This window comes from Notamacropus eugenii, chromosome 2 (assembly GCF_028372415.1).
Source record: "Notamacropus eugenii isolate mMacEug1 chromosome 2, mMacEug1.pri_v2, whole genome shotgun sequence".
NCBI lineage: Eukaryota > Metazoa > Chordata > Mammalia > Diprotodontia > Macropodidae > Notamacropus > Notamacropus eugenii.
This window is the reverse complement of record NC_092873.1, coordinates 361,290,222-361,309,245: the sequence shown is the minus strand read 5'-3', so window position 1 is coordinate 361,309,245 and position 19,024 is coordinate 361,290,222. Positions and strand designations below refer to the sequence as shown.

The 19,024-nt window shown below is 43.0% G+C and overlaps 1 protein-coding gene across 4 annotated transcripts in view; it reads left to right on the top strand.

The window, feature by feature from the left end:
• Positions 1 to 12,199: 12,199 nt before the first annotated feature.
• Positions 12,200 to 19,024, top strand: part of SPAG9 (sperm associated antigen 9) — a 155,815-nt gene continuing 148,990 nt past the window's right edge. For all 4 annotated transcript variants that reach the window (XM_072646704.1, XM_072646702.1, XM_072646708.1 and 1 more), the window contains exon 1: positions 12,200 to 12,702. In XM_072646704.1, coding sequence (XP_072502805.1) covers positions 12,400 to 12,702 — 303 coding nt within the window. In that variant the 5' untranslated portion in view covers positions 12,200 to 12,399. The remainder of the gene's footprint in view (positions 12,703 to 19,024) is intronic.

The following is a 19,024-nucleotide window of genomic DNA, read 5'->3' as shown; positions in this document are numbered from 1 at the left end:
TGAGGACCTCAGTTCCCTCATTTCCTCAACTCCAGTAGGAGAGTAGGAGTTGGACTAGAATATAATCTCTAAGGTCATTCATTAGTTCTAAAGCCTGAGTCTTTGTCATATCAAGTATCTTGATTTTTTCTTTAGAAGATATGGTTCCTCTAGACATATTAGATTTTGAATATATGGGTTTGTATTCATTCCACAGTGGGAAGAGGAAGTGTAATGAGATTGGGACTATAAATTTGTCCAGTGACTCCTGGATCCCATAGAAATAGTTCAACATACTAGAATCTCAAACTCTATAACATATAGAAACTCTCTCCCAACAGGCTTTTTCAGCCTTAACAGAGCTCAGATAGATATGACTGCCTGGAGGCTGTCTTCCCATCTCTAGCTCCATTTGCTCCTTTACATACTTAATCCCTTCCCCTTGGCCCCTCAACAATTCTTGCAATAGAAGGATTGAGAAGAACTCATTCCTACACTTCTTTGAAAGGCCTCAGACCACAGTGAGTCCCTAGAAGGGCTTCCCTACTTAGCTATGGCCACAGAATGGCTCAGCATTGTCCTGTGCTCTAGGTATAACTCCCTAGCAACGCTTCTTTCCCTGCAGAAAGAAACAAGATTGTAAACTGGAGAAAGAAAATCCACTGAAATGATTTCTAAGGTTCCAGTTCCATGGACAAACAAGATGAAAAATTCTCATCTGCAAAATGATGAAGTTAGAAACAATGATTTAAGGTGCCTTACATTTCAAAATATTTGCTGCTATGAGTGATTTCTGTCTTTGTCTGATTGTAGCCATTGTGCTCACAAATCAGTCAATATGTAATCTGACTTTAATGCATACTTAGATCACCCAAGATGGAAGAAGCACTCACATGGCAGATACCAGGGATCTGCTTCTTGGAAAAGACATTTTGAGTTCCCCTACTACATGGGTAAGAACAGTTTCTTTCCATTGGATGTATAGCTAGAACAGGTTGTGTCTTTATAACTACCAGATTGGGACAAACTCACCTTCTGGCACTGTCCAAAAGGGTGAAGTTCCTATTCACTCACAGCCTGAGGACTATAAACAAAGCTTGCTACTCATCTAGGCCCTGTGACCTCAAGAAGCAGGTTTTTTGATTCCAGCTGCAGGTGGTGAGGTTTCCAGACCCAGGAGTGCCAGATGGGATGACCTTGGAGGCAGAATTCCAGCCCAGAAGGGAAGCCCTGGAAAGTTAGAGCACTGGGATGAAACCCAAAGGAGCTTTGGAGTTGGAATTTGGTGGGACTGCCCTACATAGGAACTGAGATGGGCCCTCTTCTCTTCTCTTTTCTTCTCTTCTCTTCTCTTCTCTTCTCTTCTCTTCTCTTCTCTTCTCTCCTCTCTTTATGTTATTTCACTGGTGATCCATCAACTCCCATGAATTTATCATCTCTATGCTGACGATTTTCAAATCTATATATCCTAAAGGAACCTCTCTGATGACCTCTGACCATGCATTGCCAACTGCCTTTCAGACATCTCAAATTGGATATCCAACAGATAGCATATGCAAAACAGAATTTACCATCCTTTCCTCCTTACTTCCCTGTTATTATTGAGGCAACACCACAATAACTCTTTAATATACCCTCTCCTATCCTCTGATTCTGCCATTGCTCTGGTTTAGGCCCTCTTCATTTCATGCCTGAACTATTGTTCAATAATAGCCTGATGGTTGATCTGTCTGTCTCAAGTCTCTCCCCACTTCAATCTATCCTCTAATTCAGCCAGCAAAGTGATTTTTCTAAAGTACAAGTTCACTTCCCTACTCAATAAACTCCTGTGGCTTCCTATTGCCTCTAGGATCAAATACAAAATTTTTTGCTTGGCATTCAAAGCCCTTTGTAACCTAGCACTCTCCTGCATTTCCAGTCTTCTTACACTTTACTCCTCACCATGGAGGGACGTACTTTTCAATCCAGTGACACTGGCATCCTTGCTGTTCCACAAACTAAACACTCTACCTTTCGGCTCAGCTTTGGTTTCTTTGGTTTGTCCTCTATGATCTTCTTCATCTTTACCTTGGCTTTCCTGACTTCCTTTAAGTCCCAACCAAAATCTCATCTTCTGCAGGATGCCTTTTCCAACCCTTTATAATTCTTTAAATCATTTCCTACTTATTCTGCATATAACTTGTTTGTACAAATTTGTTTATTTTTCTCCCCCATTAGATTGTGAACTGCTTGAGGAGAGAGACTGCCTTTTGCTTCTTTTTGTATTGCCAGGGCTTAGCACAGTGCTAAGGAGCACATAGTAGCACTTAATAGTAGCACTTGACTGAGTTTAGCAGTAAACTTATTCCCCTTCCTTTCTTGGAAACTGAGGTGGTATAGAGGTTAATCTGCCCCTATAAGTTGGGGAGAGGGATGTTTGTATAGTTGTTCTTGTTACTCATTTGAAGTATATATTCCTTTGTAAAAGTTAATCTGTTAAGTGGTTCAGTGGAGCTGGGGTACAGGGGAACACTAACATTGGAGAGACGGGGAGGGGTGGAGCCAAGATGGCTGAATAAAAGCAGGAATTTCCCTGAACTCTTCCCCAAAGCCCTCCAAATACCTGTAAAAAATGACTGGAAACAAATTCTAGAGCTACAGAACCCACAAAATGACAGAGTGAAACAAATCCCCAGCCAAAGATAACTTAGAAAGTTGACAGGAGTGGTCTTTTGCACTGGGCAGGGAGTGGAGTGCAGCCTGGGGTAGGTGGCACTGGCACAGATGGGATGGAGCAGGCCTCAAGGGAGTGAATCATTGGCAGCTGTGGCAGTTTCCAGACTTCTTAACCCACAAACACCAAAAAGGTCAGTGGGAAAACTCTGTGGGACGTGGGTAAAAGAGGAACACGCAGTCTGGCTAGGGTCTGGCCCCATTCCCAGGGTGGTGGTGGGGGAAGGTGGTGACTGTGGTGGCAGAAGAGGCTGCTTCCAGAGCTCTGGGCCCACAGATAGGAGGGGATCAAGTGGCTGATACAAAATCCCTGAAGCCTGAAACCCCTTCCACTGGAAGCAGATTTCTACCTTGACAAAGAGTTAGAAAGTCAAGTGTTTGGCTGGGAAGATAAGTAAACATTTTAAAAGAATTCAGACTGTAGAATTTTACTTTAGTGACAAGGAAGCTCAGGGAATTCAACCAGAGGAGAGCAGAAGAATCAAAGCTCCTACATCAAAAGCCTCCAAGAGAAATATGAATTGGTCATAGCCATGGAGGAGCTCAAAAAGGATTTTGAAAATCAAGTAGAAGAAGTAGAGGAAAAATTGGGAAGAGAAATGAGAGTGATGCAAGAAAATCATGACAATCAAGTCAACAGCTTGCTAAAGGAGACCCAAAAAGTACTGAAGAAAATAACACCTTAAAAATAGATTAACCCAATTGGCAAAAGAAGCCCAAAAAGTCAAGAAGAAGAAGGATGCCCAAAAGCCGAACTGAACAAATGGAAAAGGAGGTCCACAAGCTCACTGAAGAACATAATTCCTTCAAAATTAGAATAGTGCAAATGGAAGCTAATGACTTTATATGAAATCAAGAAATTATAAAACAGAACCAAAAGAATGAAAAAATAGAAGACAACGTGAAATATCTCATAGGAAAAACCACTAACCTGGAAAATAGATCCAGAAGAGATAATTTAAAAATTATCGGACTACCTGAAAGCCATGATCATAAAAAGACCCCAGACTTTATCTTTCAAGAAATTGTCAAGGAAAACTGCCTTGATATTCTATAACCAGAGGGTAAAATAGAAATTGAAAAGAATCCATTGATCCCCTCTAGAAAGAGATACTACAAGAAGAAAACTCCTAGGAATATTGTAGCCAAATTCCAGAGTTCCCAGGTCAAGGAGAAAATATTGCAAGCAGCCAGAAAGAAACAATTTGAGTATTGTGGAAATACAATTAGGATAACCCCAGATCTAGCGGCTTCTACGTTTAGGGATCAAAAGACTTGGAATATGATATTCCAGAGGTCAGAGGAGCTAGAATTAAAACCAAGAATCACTTACCCAGCAAAACTGAGTATAATCCTTCAGGGAAAAAATGGACATTCAATGAAATAGAGGACTTTCAAGCATTCTTGATGAAAAGACTAGAGCTGAATAGAAAATTTGACTTTCAAATACAGGAATCAAGAGAAGCATGACAAAGTAAACAGGAAAGAAGATTGTTGAGCTGTTTATAGTCCTACATGGAAAGTTGATATTTATAACTCATGAGACATTTCTCAGTATTAGGGTAGTTGGAGGAGATAGATAAATAGATAGATAGATAGATAGATAGATAGATAGATAGATAGATAGATAGATAGATAGATAGATGGATGGATGGATGGATGGATGGATAGATTGATAGATAGATGGCACAAGGTGAATTGAATATGAAAGAATGATATGTAAAAAAAATTAAGGGGTGAGAGAGGAACATATTGGGAGAAGGAGAAAAGGCAGAGATAGAATGGGGTAAATTATCTCACATAAAAGAGGCAAGAAAAAAGTTTTACAAAGAAAAGGGAAGAAGGAGGAGGTGAGAAGGAATGAGTGAACCTTACTCTCATCGGATTTGGCTTAAGGAGGGAATAATATATACACTCAATTGGGTATCTTGCCCTACAGGAAAGTAAGGGGGAAGAGGAATGGGGGAGATGATAGAAAGGAGGGCAGATTGGGGGAGGAGGTAGTCAGAAGCAAACACTTTAGAAAAGGGACAGGGTCAAAGGAGAACATAGAATAACTGGGAGGTGGGATAGGATGGAGGTCTTTCCCAACATGACAACTATGGAGGTGTTTTGCATGACTACACATGTATAACCTGTATTGAATTGCTTGCCTTCTCAATGGGGGTAGGCAAGGAGGGAAGAAGGGAGAGAATTTGGAACTCAAAGTTTTAAAAACAAAGGTTAAAAATTATTTTTACATGCAACTGGGAAATAAGATATTCAGGCAATGGGATATAGAAATCTATCTTGCCCTTCAAGAAAGTAAAGGGGAAGGGGATCAGAGGGGAGGGAGGATGAAAAGGAGGAGAATATGGGGGAAAGAGTAATCAGAATGCATGCCATCTGGGGTGGGGGAGAAGGGGAAAAATGAGGAGACAATTTGGAACTCAAAATCTTGTGGAAATGAATGTTGAAAACTAAAAATAAATTTAAATCTTAAAAAGCAAAAAAAATAAAAAAATAAAAACAAAGTACAAAAAACATGTAGAGACACCATCAGTGGAGGTTTGAACCAACAGCAGAGAGACTAGGTGCTCCCCAATGCCCTTAAGGGTATCAAAGAACCCTGGGGGAGGGAGTGAAATGTAACTGACCTGGCCTTCAGGCAGTAGAAGCCAGGGTTGTAATAATTATAAACATTTATTAATCACCAATCCTGTTAGGTGTTGGAGATAAAGAGACAAAACCAAAACTGTCTCTGACTTCACGGTATATACAGTCTATGTAATAACTAAATAGTAATTGTTTCTCTTTTACCCAGGAACCCTGAGGGTCTTCCCCTCCCAGTTGGATTTTTTTTTTATTAAAGGGGCCATCCTTTGAGTAACTTAAAGAAGCCTATTCACTGAATGGGTTTCTTTCACTCAAAGTGAGAATGTGATAAGACCTTAGCCTGAAAGGGCCAGCGTCTCACATTGCATTATGGGTCATCTCCAGTTATCTTGATGAATATCAGGCCACTGGACCCAAATGGCTCAGGAGAAGAAAGTGAGGTTGGTGACCTTGCACAGCGCTCCCTTACTCAAATCAAGGTCATCTGCAAGTCATGTCATCATCTTGATGTCAGGGTCCTCTTTGAGAATGAAGGATAAACACAACAACCACAACAACAACATTCTATGTATACAAATTAGAAAATACAGACTATGTACAAATCAAATACTGAGTTTTTAGCTTGAATTTGGAGAGAACATTAGCAAGTGGGAGTGAACTTGAAGAAGGGGACACTTAAGATTTAGACCTGGAAGGGACCTTGGGAGACCACTGAGTGCAATCTTGAAGATCTGAGATAAGGCTTGCCCTGCATCTTATACCTGCTAAGTAGTGGAGACAGGATTTGATTCCAGATCTTTTTGAATGCAAGTCAAATGCATATAGACACAGGGCCATGCTGACTCACTTCACGAATTCTGAAGGAAACTAGAGATTCTAAAAGGTGGATGTGAGGATGACACTTGTTTTAGGCACCAAGATGAAAGACAGAAACAACAAATAGGCAGCATTGATGGCATAGAGTTCTGGCCATGGAGTTCGGAAACCTGAGTTTGTATCCTATCATTTACTAGATGTGACCCTGGGCAAGTCACTTAACCTCTCTCAGTCTCAGTTTCCTCATCTGTAAAATAGGTAAAATAATAGTATCCACCTCCCAGGGTTGTTGCTAGGATCAGATGAGATGTCATAGGTAAAGGGTTTTGCAAACCCTAAAGTGCTTGATAAATGTCAGCTATAATTATCAAATGCCCCATTTTGGCCAGAATATAAGAGTGCCTAAGACACATAACAAGCAGTAAGTCTAGATAGGTAGGAAATACTGTAGAAGACTTTAAATGCCAAATATGGGAGTTTATATTTTATCCTAATAGCAAGAGGAAACAGGAAAGAAACTGGTGGATAAGGAATTGAAAATTAGTAGGAGGTGGGGGTGGGCAGCTAAATGGTACAGTGCATAGAACACTGGCCTTAGAGTCAGGAGGACCTGAGTTCAAATGTGACTTGAAATGGTTAATTGTTTCATGACCCTGGGCAAGTCACCCACCCCAACTGCCCTTCCTCACATCCTCCTCTCCAAAAGAGGAAAGAAAATTAGGGAGAAGCTGGACAAGCTCTTTTGAAGAGATAGAAGGTGGTATTAAAGGTACAAGGAGAAGAGTTGATGTGTTGGCAAGGAAAAGGATCCCTTGATCCTCAAGATTAGAGCAGAGGAGGGAGAGAAAGGGATAATGTGGAGCTGGAAGTGTGGGGCCTTTCCTTTAAAATATTGGGTGAGGTCCTCTGATGAGAGGAAAGGGCCATGGGGTAGGGAAGGTGGCTTGAGAAGGGGAGATTCTGAACAGCCACTGTAGGAAGGGGATAGATAATCAATTAGGGAAAAGCCAAAGGATAGGAACCTGTAATCCTCCCTTTCATAACCTAGTCAGGGAACCCCACCCACAGAATTACGGCTCTGGATAAATCTGTCCTGTGAAGGGGGGAGCAGGGAGGAAACAGAGAGGGGAATTAAAAGAGACAAAGAAAGAGGTCTGACTCCTTGGGCTTGAGAGTTTAGCTCTCTCTTTTCAATATCTTTCAGTCTTCCCCTTCGGCTGGGAAAAACTACACTTTCCAATAGCTTCTGCTGCTCATACAGATTACAAAAGGCTTGTCCTTATGACCAGGAAGTGACCTGTATCTCTTCAATGTCACTTAACTCAATATTTGTCCAGTAGAGTCACTACCTCTGCTTTCTAATTACAAGGTTATCAAATGACTCAACCACAAACCTTTACCTCCTTCGCTTATTCCCCAACCATAACTTGACTTTATAGTATACAGTACAAGAGGCTTTTCTCCCTTTTTGGCTATTCCTAGGGAAATTGAGGCACAGAAAGGGGAGATGGCTGGGTGGAGGCTACTAGAAGAGGTCAAGCTAGGGAGGGTGATGTCTTTAGATTCTTTTATTGTCAGGGACTGGGAAAGCAGAGAAAGGGCACCTGAGACTTGACACCAGGCCAGCTGCTCAGCATTCCTAACATTGATACACACATACATACACACAAACAACTCCATCCTACAAACATTTACTAAATATGTATTACATACAAGACACTGTGTTAGGTGCTGGAGGCAGCAAAGGTGATATGAGCCCCTGTCTTGGTTCTCAAAGAGCATATAATCTAACAGGAGGCATAGATACATGTAACAATGATACCACCAAGTACAAAAGAGTAGGTAAAAGTGCCATGTGAAATTTGAATAGAAATCACTTTCAGTTGGACAGAGGGCTTCATGGGGGAGGTGGCCCTTGATGTGGATGTTAAAAAAGGGAGGGAGTGCAATAGACAGGGATGGAGGTGTCATGGGGAATCCATTCCTGGCATGGGATATTATGAACAAAGGCATGGAGGCAAGATAAAGATGGAGTGTGATGAACTGTCCAGTTTGTCGAATGAGACTAAAGGGAAGAAGGGTGGCATGACAATGAGAAATGTACAGTATTTTGTACATAGGATGCCGAAAAATAATTGTTGAATTGGAAGGCAAATTAGAAGCAGATTGAGACAAGTCTTATGGAGGTAGGGGTGGTGATCAGGAGAGTCAACAATCAATTAAATGAGTCCCCTAATCATCTAAAGTAGCTTCTAAGTAATAGACCTTTCTTTGAAGGTATCAAAAGGAGCATGTCTCCATAGATTTACCCCCAAGATATAACCAGCTAGCATCTCCCCAAGTTTCTGGCTCATATGGTCTAATATAGTCTAATCTTTGGGCTGAGTTCAAAAGGCCATTTTCTCCGATTGGCTTATTACTGTTACCTGGAGTTACTTTATATTATATAAATGGAGAATACTCATGGTATTACTCTTATCTAGGTGTCCCTAGTTGTAGGTAATGGGGTCTGCCAGAATCAGAGAGTTTGAGATGACTTCTGTGGCCATCTGGTCTAACCCATACATGAAAGGAACCCCCTCTATAAAATTTTGGACAAATGGTCACAGGGCCATAGCTTAAAAACCTCCAAGGGGAGGGTTAGGTGGCAACCTGCTACCTCTTGAGGCAGAATTCCGTTTTTGAATAGCTGTCAGTGTAAGTTTTTTCAGAAACCAAGTCTAAACTTGCTTTGGAAACTTTTACTCATTGCTCCTGGGGCTGACTTCAGGAGCCAAACAAAAAAGGCTATCTCCTCCCATCGCAATTGTCTCATAGAAAGCTTTCTGACCCTCTCTTCTGCACTTGTATCATGCTTATGGGCAAATGTCATGACTCCTGTTAGGCTGTAAGCATTTTGAGAATAGGGACTGTGGTTTATTTCATCTTCGGTATCCCAGCCAGAACTTAGCATAGTGTCTTATACATAACATCACAAGCTTAGTAAATGTTTGTTGAATTTTTTTTGTCTGTTATGATTGTTAGGAATGTTGATCAGTTGGCTGAATGTCAAGCCTCAGAACGCTCTAGCCCTGGGGTCTTCCAAGTCCTTAGCAAGAAGATCCAAGACATTATCCTTCATTTTGGCCTCTTCTGCTAATTTTCCCAACCATTTTCCTTCACTGTACCTCATTTCCCTCAGAGAAATCTGAAGGGGAGGAAAAAAAATTCCTGTATCCCTGAGTCATATACAGTCCCACACTAATGGTACAGTCCTGTGGTTTAGACTCTCCTCACCCCACCCTCAGGTAAACATACTTGGTAGGGTTGCTTAACAAGCAAAACCTTGCCTGAAGGACCTGCCTGCACTGACTGAATAAATCATTGGCTTGGTTCTCCAAGGAAGATGCTGTATAAGTACTATGTGGATTATCTTCTTTTTAATTTTTTTCCCTTAAGAAGTATGATGCATTAAGAAATCCCCTTTTCTTTCTTAGGAGAACTCCCTAGCTTGGAAATGCCCAGACTTGGGACTGGATGGTCATGCATATATTCGCCTCTGCCAAATTATATTCTTCAGTTGCTTCCAACTCTTAAGCTGGGGAAGTCCACTCTCAGGTTTCTGATCTTTTACCTGGACTCAGAAAAGGAAACACAAAGCAGAAGGTGGTCAGGAATTAAAGATCCAGGAATTCCACTCTTACGTGCACACAGGTTTTCTATTTCCTTCCCCCTGCCTTGCCAGGCTCCCAGGTCCATGATGCTGAGCTCCAGGCAAAAGGGGATAGAGAGGAAGAAGTATATGGGGCAAGGAGGGGGGGGACATACAGACACAGAGTGATAGACCCAACCAGTAATAACTTTCATCCTTGAGTCTTAATAGAGACACACAATTCACATTAGTAATGGAGGACATAAAGTTCTGCTTCCTCTCCCTAAGAAGGTGGGTCCAGAAACTCCCTAATATTCAAAACTTCTCCCTCTTCACTCTAGAAATCTTGACACAGGACCCTGGGATCCAAATTTCTTGCTTTTCCTTCTAGGAAGCAGAGTTCAGAATCTCTAGTACTGTCACCACATTCCCTGAGGGCCAAATAGATCCCTCCCATAGTAATTAAAAGTCCCAAACAAAGGCTTCATCTTTTAACCTACACAGTTTGCCTGGGCTTACCCCTGGTTACACCCTCTAAGTTTATATTATTCCAATCTATGTACACATCATATCTTCCCCCAGTAGAATGTAAACTTTTTGAATTGAGAAAAGAAACGTTTTTACTTTTATTTCTGAACCTCCATTGCCTTGAACATTTTTTTAAATCGAACATGTAATTTTATTAAGTAGGAGAGCTAATGAAGTAACTTTTTACCAGCGCATATCAACAACTACTCAGCAACTGACAGTCTCTGACAACTGAGACAACTGAGGGTTGTCAGTGGTACTGAGAGGTTCAGTGATTTTGCTCTGGATCCCACAGTTACTACTTATCAGAGGAAAGACTTGCACCCAGATAGACCTGGCTGGAGACCAACTTTTTATCTATTATGGCATATTGCCTCTCAGTCTTGCACACAGTACCAATTTAATTGATGGTTGCCAGACTGAGGTGACTGGATCAGGACTGGAGAGGAGGGAATGGGGATGCTAAAATCACCATCCTGCCATATATTAGGGGACTACAGAAGAGTCCTTTCTCCTTCCGCCGATACAGAGAAAACATTAAGAAGTACTGGAAAGGGAAAATGTGTCACATCTACTTAAATAAAGAAACACTGATTAAGCTCCTCCTATGTGCCAGGCACCGTTCTAAGGTCTTGGGGATACAAAGAAAAGCACACACTGTTACTGCCCTCAAGGAGCTCACCACAGAATGGGGAAGACAAGCAAACAAGGGAAAGAAAGGGAATAAGCATTTATTAAGCACCTGCGGAGTCGGACTCTATGTGAAAGCGCTTTACAAATAAATATATACACAGGATAAATTGGAGAGAATCACTGGAGGAAGGCACGGAATGAAGGGGAAAGGCGGAGTCTTGACGGAAACCAGGGAATTACGGAGGCTCGGGAAAAGCTTCTAGAAGAAAGTGAGATATTAGCTGAGTCGTGACGGGCACCGGCGAAGCCTGGGCAGAGGTGCCAAGGGGGGAGAGAATCCCGGGCGCGGGAAGGAGGAGCCAGAAAGGTGATCACTCTGGACAGCCCTCCAGTTTATGAATCTAGGAACACGAAGGAAGCCTGGCAGGGCTGGAGACAGGAGCCACTCCCAGGCTTTTGTGTGGGCTAGGTGACCTTTAAGGTCTCTTTCAATTCAGCGATTCGGGTTGCATCATCCCCGGCCAGTGACCCGACACTTTCCACACACAGCTCGGGAGACTCCCCGCGGAGGGCTTCCTTCCCGGCTTCTCTTCTTTTTCTTACTCATCACCCCCCACTCCACTTTCCTACCCCGGCAGGCCTCCTCCCCCTAAGGAGCCCCAGCCGCCCTTTCCTCCGGAGCTTGACAGGAAAGGGTGGAAAAGGAGGGCGCCAGAAGAGAGGAAATAGCACAGAGCTCCCAAAGCTGAGGAGATATACACACACTCATCGGGTCAGAATTTCCGAAGGAGGCCAGACAGGGTGTTACCCTCCCCGCCCACCCCGAGGACAGATTCGGCCTTCCCCCTCAAATCTCGCTCTCCTCTACTGGAGGGTTCCCAAACCCCTCCCCTAAGAGCGTCCCTCCCAATCCTGGCCCCGCCCACAACCCACAACGAGGCCACACCCACTCTAGGAGTACCCGCCCCCTCTTTCTAAATGGAATTTCCCCCTCCTATTCGACCTTCCTCGATAAGCCCACCCTCTGCGTAAAGCCACGCCCATTCCAACAAGTCCGGCCCACAAGCACTATCGTATGATTCCTCTTCTGCAGACCTTTGCACCGTCCAAGTCCTGGGTGCCTTCCACCCCACGTGCCCCCGAGCCCAGTCGGGACGTTCCTCCCTCCTCCAGCACCTCTTCCTTCCTTCGCTTTACCGATGACATAAGGCCATCTCCGCTCCGCCCCCTTTCGCCTCCCGGGAAAGCCCCACCTCGCGCGGCCGCAGCGGCCGGCCTGAGCCCCGCCCCCCGCCGGTGACGCGCAGGTCCGGAGCCCCGCCCTCCGCCGGTGACGCGGGCGCTGCGCCGCTGGCTGGACAGCTCGGGCAGTTGGCGGCGCTGCGGCGGTGGCGGCGGGTGGCAGTTGGGGCGAGCGGGCTTCCCTCCCTCCCTTCCTCCCCCTCTCCCCTCCCCTGCCGGGCCCGTGCGGTCTCCCCGGAGCCGGGCTGGGCCGCGCCGGCACCATGGAGCTCGAAGACGGCGTGGTGTACCAAGAGGAGCCAGGCGGCTCCGGGGCCGTGATGTCGGAGCGGGTGTCCGGCCTGGCGGGCTCCATCTACCGCGAGTTCGAGCGCCTGATCGGGCGCTACGACGAGGAGGTGGTGAAGGAGCTGATGCCGCTGGTGGTGGCCGTGCTCGAGAACCTGGACTCGGTGTTCGCGCAGGACCAGGAGCACCAGGTGGAGCTCGAGCTGCTGCGGGACGACAACGAGCAGCTCATCACCCAGTACGAGCGCGAGAAGGCGCTGCGCAAGCACGCCGAGGAGGTGAGCGAGCGAGCGAGGGAGCGAGGGAGGGAGGGACCGACCCACGGGGCGAGGCGAGGCGAGGGCCGCCCGCCAGCCGCAGCCAGGCCGAAGACGCCGCCCGGCGAGCCCTGGCCTGGCCCGCCCCGCGGCGTCTTCCCGGGGCAGCCGCCCGCTTTCCGTTGGGGCTCCCCCTGCCCCTCTCGGGCCTTGCTCGTGGTTCAAGTTTCCACCCGGAGCAGGGAGCAGGGAGCTGGTTTTGTTTTTCCGTGCAGCGTCTGGCACTCGGTCAGCATAATAAATGCCTTCGAGCGAAGTCTTTTTTTTTTTTAACTCCTAGGAGGAGTTGTTGGTCCGGTCCTCCGGAGCCCCCCCGTGCTGTTGTATTAGGCCTCTCCTAAGCCCCTGAGTCAGGTAGATAACCTTGGACAGTTCCCTTCACCTGTTGTGGATTCGGCAAGGCTGGAGGACGGGGAGGGGAGGAGAGGGGAGAGGACCGGAGAGCCGAGCGGAGCAGGGGCGGGGGGCAGGAAGGAAGAGAGGGACCCTCCTCTTTTCTGCCCCGTTTCCTTTTGCAGACTTCAGTTGTTCATGTGGATCTGGCTACCAGAACCTTTGTGTAACTTAGGAGGAAAGCTGAAGTGATGTCGACAACAGCGAGCATTTATGAAGTGCCTGCTGTGTGCCAAGCGATGGGGATGCAAAGAGAAGCAAAAACAACAGCCCCCTGTCCCCCCATCTCACAGTGCAGTAGAGTAAACAACATGTAAACAAACATGTAATAAATTCGGGGAAGTCTCCGAGGGATGGCATTAAGATTATGAGGAGGACTGGGAAAGCCTTTTTGCCTTCGGGAATTCAGCTGACTTGAAGGAGGAAAGAACCCTAAACTAGGGGCTCTTAAGGTAACACGTTTCGAGCTGGAAAGGACCTTAGAGGTGATTTAAGCCAACCCTTTCGTTTTACAGAGGAGGGAACTGAGGCCCAGAGGGACTGACTGGCCTGGCAAGGGGTCCAGCTGTAGTGGCAGTGGCCTCTGACTCTTTGTCCCAATTGAATCTTCCAGTGAACACTTAACAACTGTGTTGACCTGGGCAAGTCTAAACCTTTCTGAGCCTCACCTTTCTCATCTGTAAAATGGGGATGATAATACTTGTATTGCTTGCTTTGTAGGGTATTGTGAAAATGTAAACCTTAAAGCATTGTAGCTCTCAGCTGCTCTTCTGTGCTTTGTACTCAATTCTATGACTCTTCAACCATGAATAACTGAATTTCAATAACTTTTGAATTTTTGAAAATAATGTATAAGATTCTTTGAGATGAAATTTGTTTTATGACCCATTTCCTATCTTCAGATGTATAATAAATGCATCCTTGTTCCCCTATGATTTGCACCAGGCCAAATTAGATTAAACTTGTTGTACTTACCTAGAGTATTTAGTTCCAGTTTTGTTTTTGTTGCATTCATTTCAGGGAGTGTCATGAATATATCAAAATCAGATTAATTTCAGTTCACTTTGATTTTTAAAATAAAGACTATCACCAGTCATGAGTGCATGGTATGGCGGGGGAAGGGTGAGGAAAAGCAAGTATAGTGAAATCAAACAAGGAAAGAAAGTTGCAAATGTCAAAAGGCTTAGTTATCGTTGTCAAGAGAAGGGATAAGCATCCTTTACAAACTGACATGCGAGGTCTTAGTGTGTGATGGGGGGGGCAGGTCTTGGGGATGCGGTGAAATCAGTAAGGAGGAAGATTTCCGAGTCCACACTGGGCATCTGGGTCCCCGGCCAGTCCTTGAAAGGAAAGTGGCAACTTTCTGGAGGCTGTCTGTTTGTAGAAGCATTGCTGAGGACAGACATCCTGTGCAAGTGTACCCTTTAGCCTCAAGTTTCTCACATTGTTTGTTGTTTATTCATGTCTGACTCTTTGTGACCTTGTGGACCATACTGTCCATGGAATTTTCTTGACAAAGATACTGGAATGCTTTGCCATTTCCTTCAGTGGATTAAGGCAGTGAAAGGTTAAGTGACTTGCCCAGGGTCAGAAAGCTGAATTTGAACTCAGCTCTTCCAAACTCCAGGCCTAGTGTTCCATCCACAACAAAAAAGGGAGAAAGAAGAGGGACAGGTGGGAGTCTGCCTGCTTCCCTAAGTGAACTCAGCTATGTCCCACTTATCTCAAGAAACCTATACGAAAAATTTTTTTTTGCTCACCACAGGTTCTCAAATTCTAGTCTAGGAAATAGATGTAGGGACCAGAACAAAATTTTATTGTTGGCTCATTCCTTACTGAAAACTTATTTTTACTTCAGTGTTCAGTAAGAGAGTCTGTCAACAATTAGTAATCAGCCTTACACATTATAATTTGAAAAACAAATGCATAATGCCCTTGCTATGAAAATCTTTGACCACATACGTGGTTCTGAATGGTCTCAAAGCAGTGCACAGTATCTACTGAACTAATTTCCAGGCCTTAAACAAAATTTTGTTGATTTTACCTCCATAATGAATCTAATCCAGGGCCCTTATCACTTCTCTTCTGTACTATTACTATAGTCTTCTACTTAGGACTCCAGGATCCCATCCTTTCTTGTTTTCAATCCATTCTCCACACTATACAGCATTCCCTTCCCAAGAAACTGTTGTGACACTTTATTGTCTCTAGGATAAAATGCAGACTTCTCAGTTTTGCATTTAAAGTTCATCATAATCTAACCCCAGTTTACCTTTGCATATAAATTTCATGTTATATTCCTTCACATACTCTGATTCCACACCAGTTTATTATTAACTTTCTTCCCCAGAATTTAGCCTGCCACCTCTCACTTCTGTTCCTTTTTACAGGCTCTGCCAAGAATGAACTCCCGTCTTACTGTCACTTCTGAAAATCCCTGGTCTCCTTCAGCATTCAGTTCATGGGCCACACAACCGATAGGAAATCCTTGCCAGTTGTTAATGTTCTCATTTTTAAATTAATAATCATGCATGTGCCTCTGTTTATATGTTCTGTCCCCTCAACCCTGCTTTTCCCCTCTATTCCAGAATGTGAATGCTTTGAAGGAAGCATTGTTTCTCTGTGTTGTCTTTGTATCTGTACCACCTACTCACAGGGGTGAGCACATAGTGGACACTTATTGGATTGGATCCTGAAACCAGTTTGTTTTCTTGGCCATTGTGGAGGGGTATATTCTATATGTTTCTAAGGGGATGCTGTATCAGTATTTGCAGGATTCAGGTTAAGGGGCTACTGTGCCACTAAGAATGCCTCAAGTCAACTTCAGCATGTCACTTTTATTCCCATTGAAAGTATGCAGTATCTTTAGTACCTTTACTAGAAGTCACAAATCCTGGGCCTGGCTTCTGGCCTCACCACACAGACTTGTCACTTTGCCTATCTGAGTCTCAGTTTTCTTACTTGTACTGTAGAGATAACGTTTGTGCTCCTGAGGAAAGTACTTTGTTTTATTATTTCTGATACTCGTTGTGGTTAAGTGGAAAGATTGATGAACTTGGAGTCAGGGAGACCTGGTTTCCAATCCACTTTCTGATTCCTGCTACCTTATTTTCTTTGGCAAGTCACTTAACCACTCTAAGGCAGTAAAGAAGGTTATCATAATACCTGTGGTACCTTCCTTAAAGGGAGCCGCAAGTGAATAACATGCCTTGCTGATTATTACAGAAAAAGTAAAATGCTATGTATAAATGTCAGTGATGGTCATTTAAGTTTGTTAGCGCATATAAACATCAATAATAATAGTTCACATTTTATGTATAGCATAAGATTCACAATTAGTTTTCTTGATCATCTCCACATTACAGATAAAGAAATGGAAGCTCAGAAAGGCCATGTCACTTGCCATAGATTCAGTAAATGGCAGATATTGTTCCAGTTCAGATACCTTGGCTCTCAATTGCCTGCCTCTCTTTGATCAGTAGGACCCAGTAATGTTTCATGAATGAGTCAGGTTGTTAGAACCTTTCTTCTCCCAACTCTTACCTAGCAAGGTTTTAGAAATATCATCTTTATTACAATAATAATTTGACTTGGTGTTTGAATGTATTTTCTGCCTTTTGCTCTTATTTTTAAATTTTAGTGGGGCTAATTCTCTTTTGTAATGATTGGTCCCAAAGACTTGTAAATAAGCTGTTTACAGAATCCCAGCTTCAGGGTTCAGAGTTTAATCTTTTAATTCTTTCTCAGAGAAAACTTTTCTCAGGGCAAACAGGAATTTTTTGAATCATTTGTTTAGGAAAGGGTTGGGGCACGTTGTACTACCTGAAAATATGCTTCCTTGTAGTTGTAGTACTTTAGTGTTGCTTCATATCACCAGTCTTAGCGAGTAAATATTCTTAAGTGTGGGTGAAAAATGAACATTTCCACTGTTGTTTATAATAGTAATAATAATAATAACAATAAGGAGGATATGCATGAGGAAGTCATTGAGGGGCCTCTTTGTGGAACTTTAGGGCTCTGGAAGAGAGGTAGGATCTAAATTTATATTATTCTTTTTATTTATTTTATTTATTTATAAATGAATTATTTGTATATTTATTTGTAATATATTTTATTTATATTTTTCTTATTTTATGGCTTTATTCTTTTAAAGATTTCCATTCTGTCTGATTGAGTGTAGTGGTAAGAGATTACCTGAAAATTTTTTGAAATGGAGAATGAACTGAAGTAGCAAAGAAACTTAAGGCAGGGAGACCAACCAGAAGTGACATAAAGTAACAGCCCAAGAGAGAGGTGATGAGAAACTACACCAGGTTGATAGCAGTTTGAGTATAAAGATTTGTATGAGAGGTTGCAAAGGTAAAAACAGTAAGGCTTGGCAATAGATAGGCAATGTGAAATGAATGTGAAAGAGGAGTCAAGGATGACACCGAAGTTTCATGCCTAATATTACATAAACAGGATCTGGAGCCTCCTAAATAAAAGTCTAATAGCATTTTTGTTGAAAGGTTATACAGATTTGAAAGTTTAAAGTCCAATTCCTTCAAGTTACACATAAGGTAAACTGAATTCTAGAGAGAGGAAGATATGAAGTGACTTGCCCAATCTTACAGTATAAAGTGAAATTTGGTGAAGCCAAGAATTACATTAATATTTCATTTATTTTCCTGCTTTTTAAAAAAACTCCCTATAGATCTAGATTTGTTAACCAATAGTACTTGAGCATATAATTATAAGGAATCAGCGCTTGATCTAAAGCAGTGACAAAATTGTTTGTATACTGACTAGAATAAGTTTCTCTGCTGTGGATGAGTATGAATGTGGGAGAAATAAGCCAAGTGTACTGGAAAGCAGAATTTGAAACAATTTGTTCTTTGCTCTTCTAGTATTTCAAATGAATTGATGAAAGTTTTTTTAAATAGAAAGCTATAAATTGAGAGAGTTAATTTTAAAAAAAAATTTTTGTTTTCTGAATCATTAAAAATTTAAATGTGACAGTAGTTTCTTAATGTGGTGCTCTGCTCAGACTATATTTGGAATATTGTGTTCAATTCTGGATGTCACATATTAAAGAGGAAATCCAGAAGAGGGCACTCAGGATGAGTCCATGTCATTGAAGCATTGGTTGATGGACCTGGGGATATTTAGCCTTGAGAAGACCTGGAGTGTGTGTATGAGGAGGAATGATAGCCATCTTTCAGCATTTAAAGGGCTGTCAGGTCATAGCAGCATTAGACTTGCTTCCATTTGACTCCAGTAGTAGTTGCAAAGAAGCGAATGTAGGTGTGATGTCAGGAGAAACTTTCTGGTAACTAGAGCTGTACCTTAGTGGAATGGGCTGCCTGGGTAGGGAACAGGCACTTTTATCCTGGCATCATTGTAATGAATTTCCCCTCATTGAAGGGTCTTCAAACAAAGTCTGGATAAAACTACTTGTCTCATATGTTGTCATGGGAATTCCTTTTGGGCATGAATTGGACTTGGTCTATAAGGTCTTTTTCAATCCTAAGTTATGTGATTCTGCAGCAAACATAGACATGAACAAAGACAGTAGAGATTACTTAAGCAAAGATTCTTTGCAAATTATAAACCAGAGATGCAGATAAAAGAAAACTTATCTACAGAGCTGCCACCTTTACCAACGGTATCCAAATGAGTGGTTCAGATAGTAAACACTGGTGATGACAAACAGATGGTATATGTGGTAAACATTGTGTTTTTCTTATCACTTGCATGAGGCTTCAAAATCTGTATTTTAAGTAATATATTCTGTAAATAATCACTGCATTTGAAAATTAATTTCCATTTGGTGATTTAAAAACTGGCTTTTTTCTCATCCCAAGTCTTCCCTGATGTTTTCTGCCCCCTTTATTTTATGTCACACCCACAT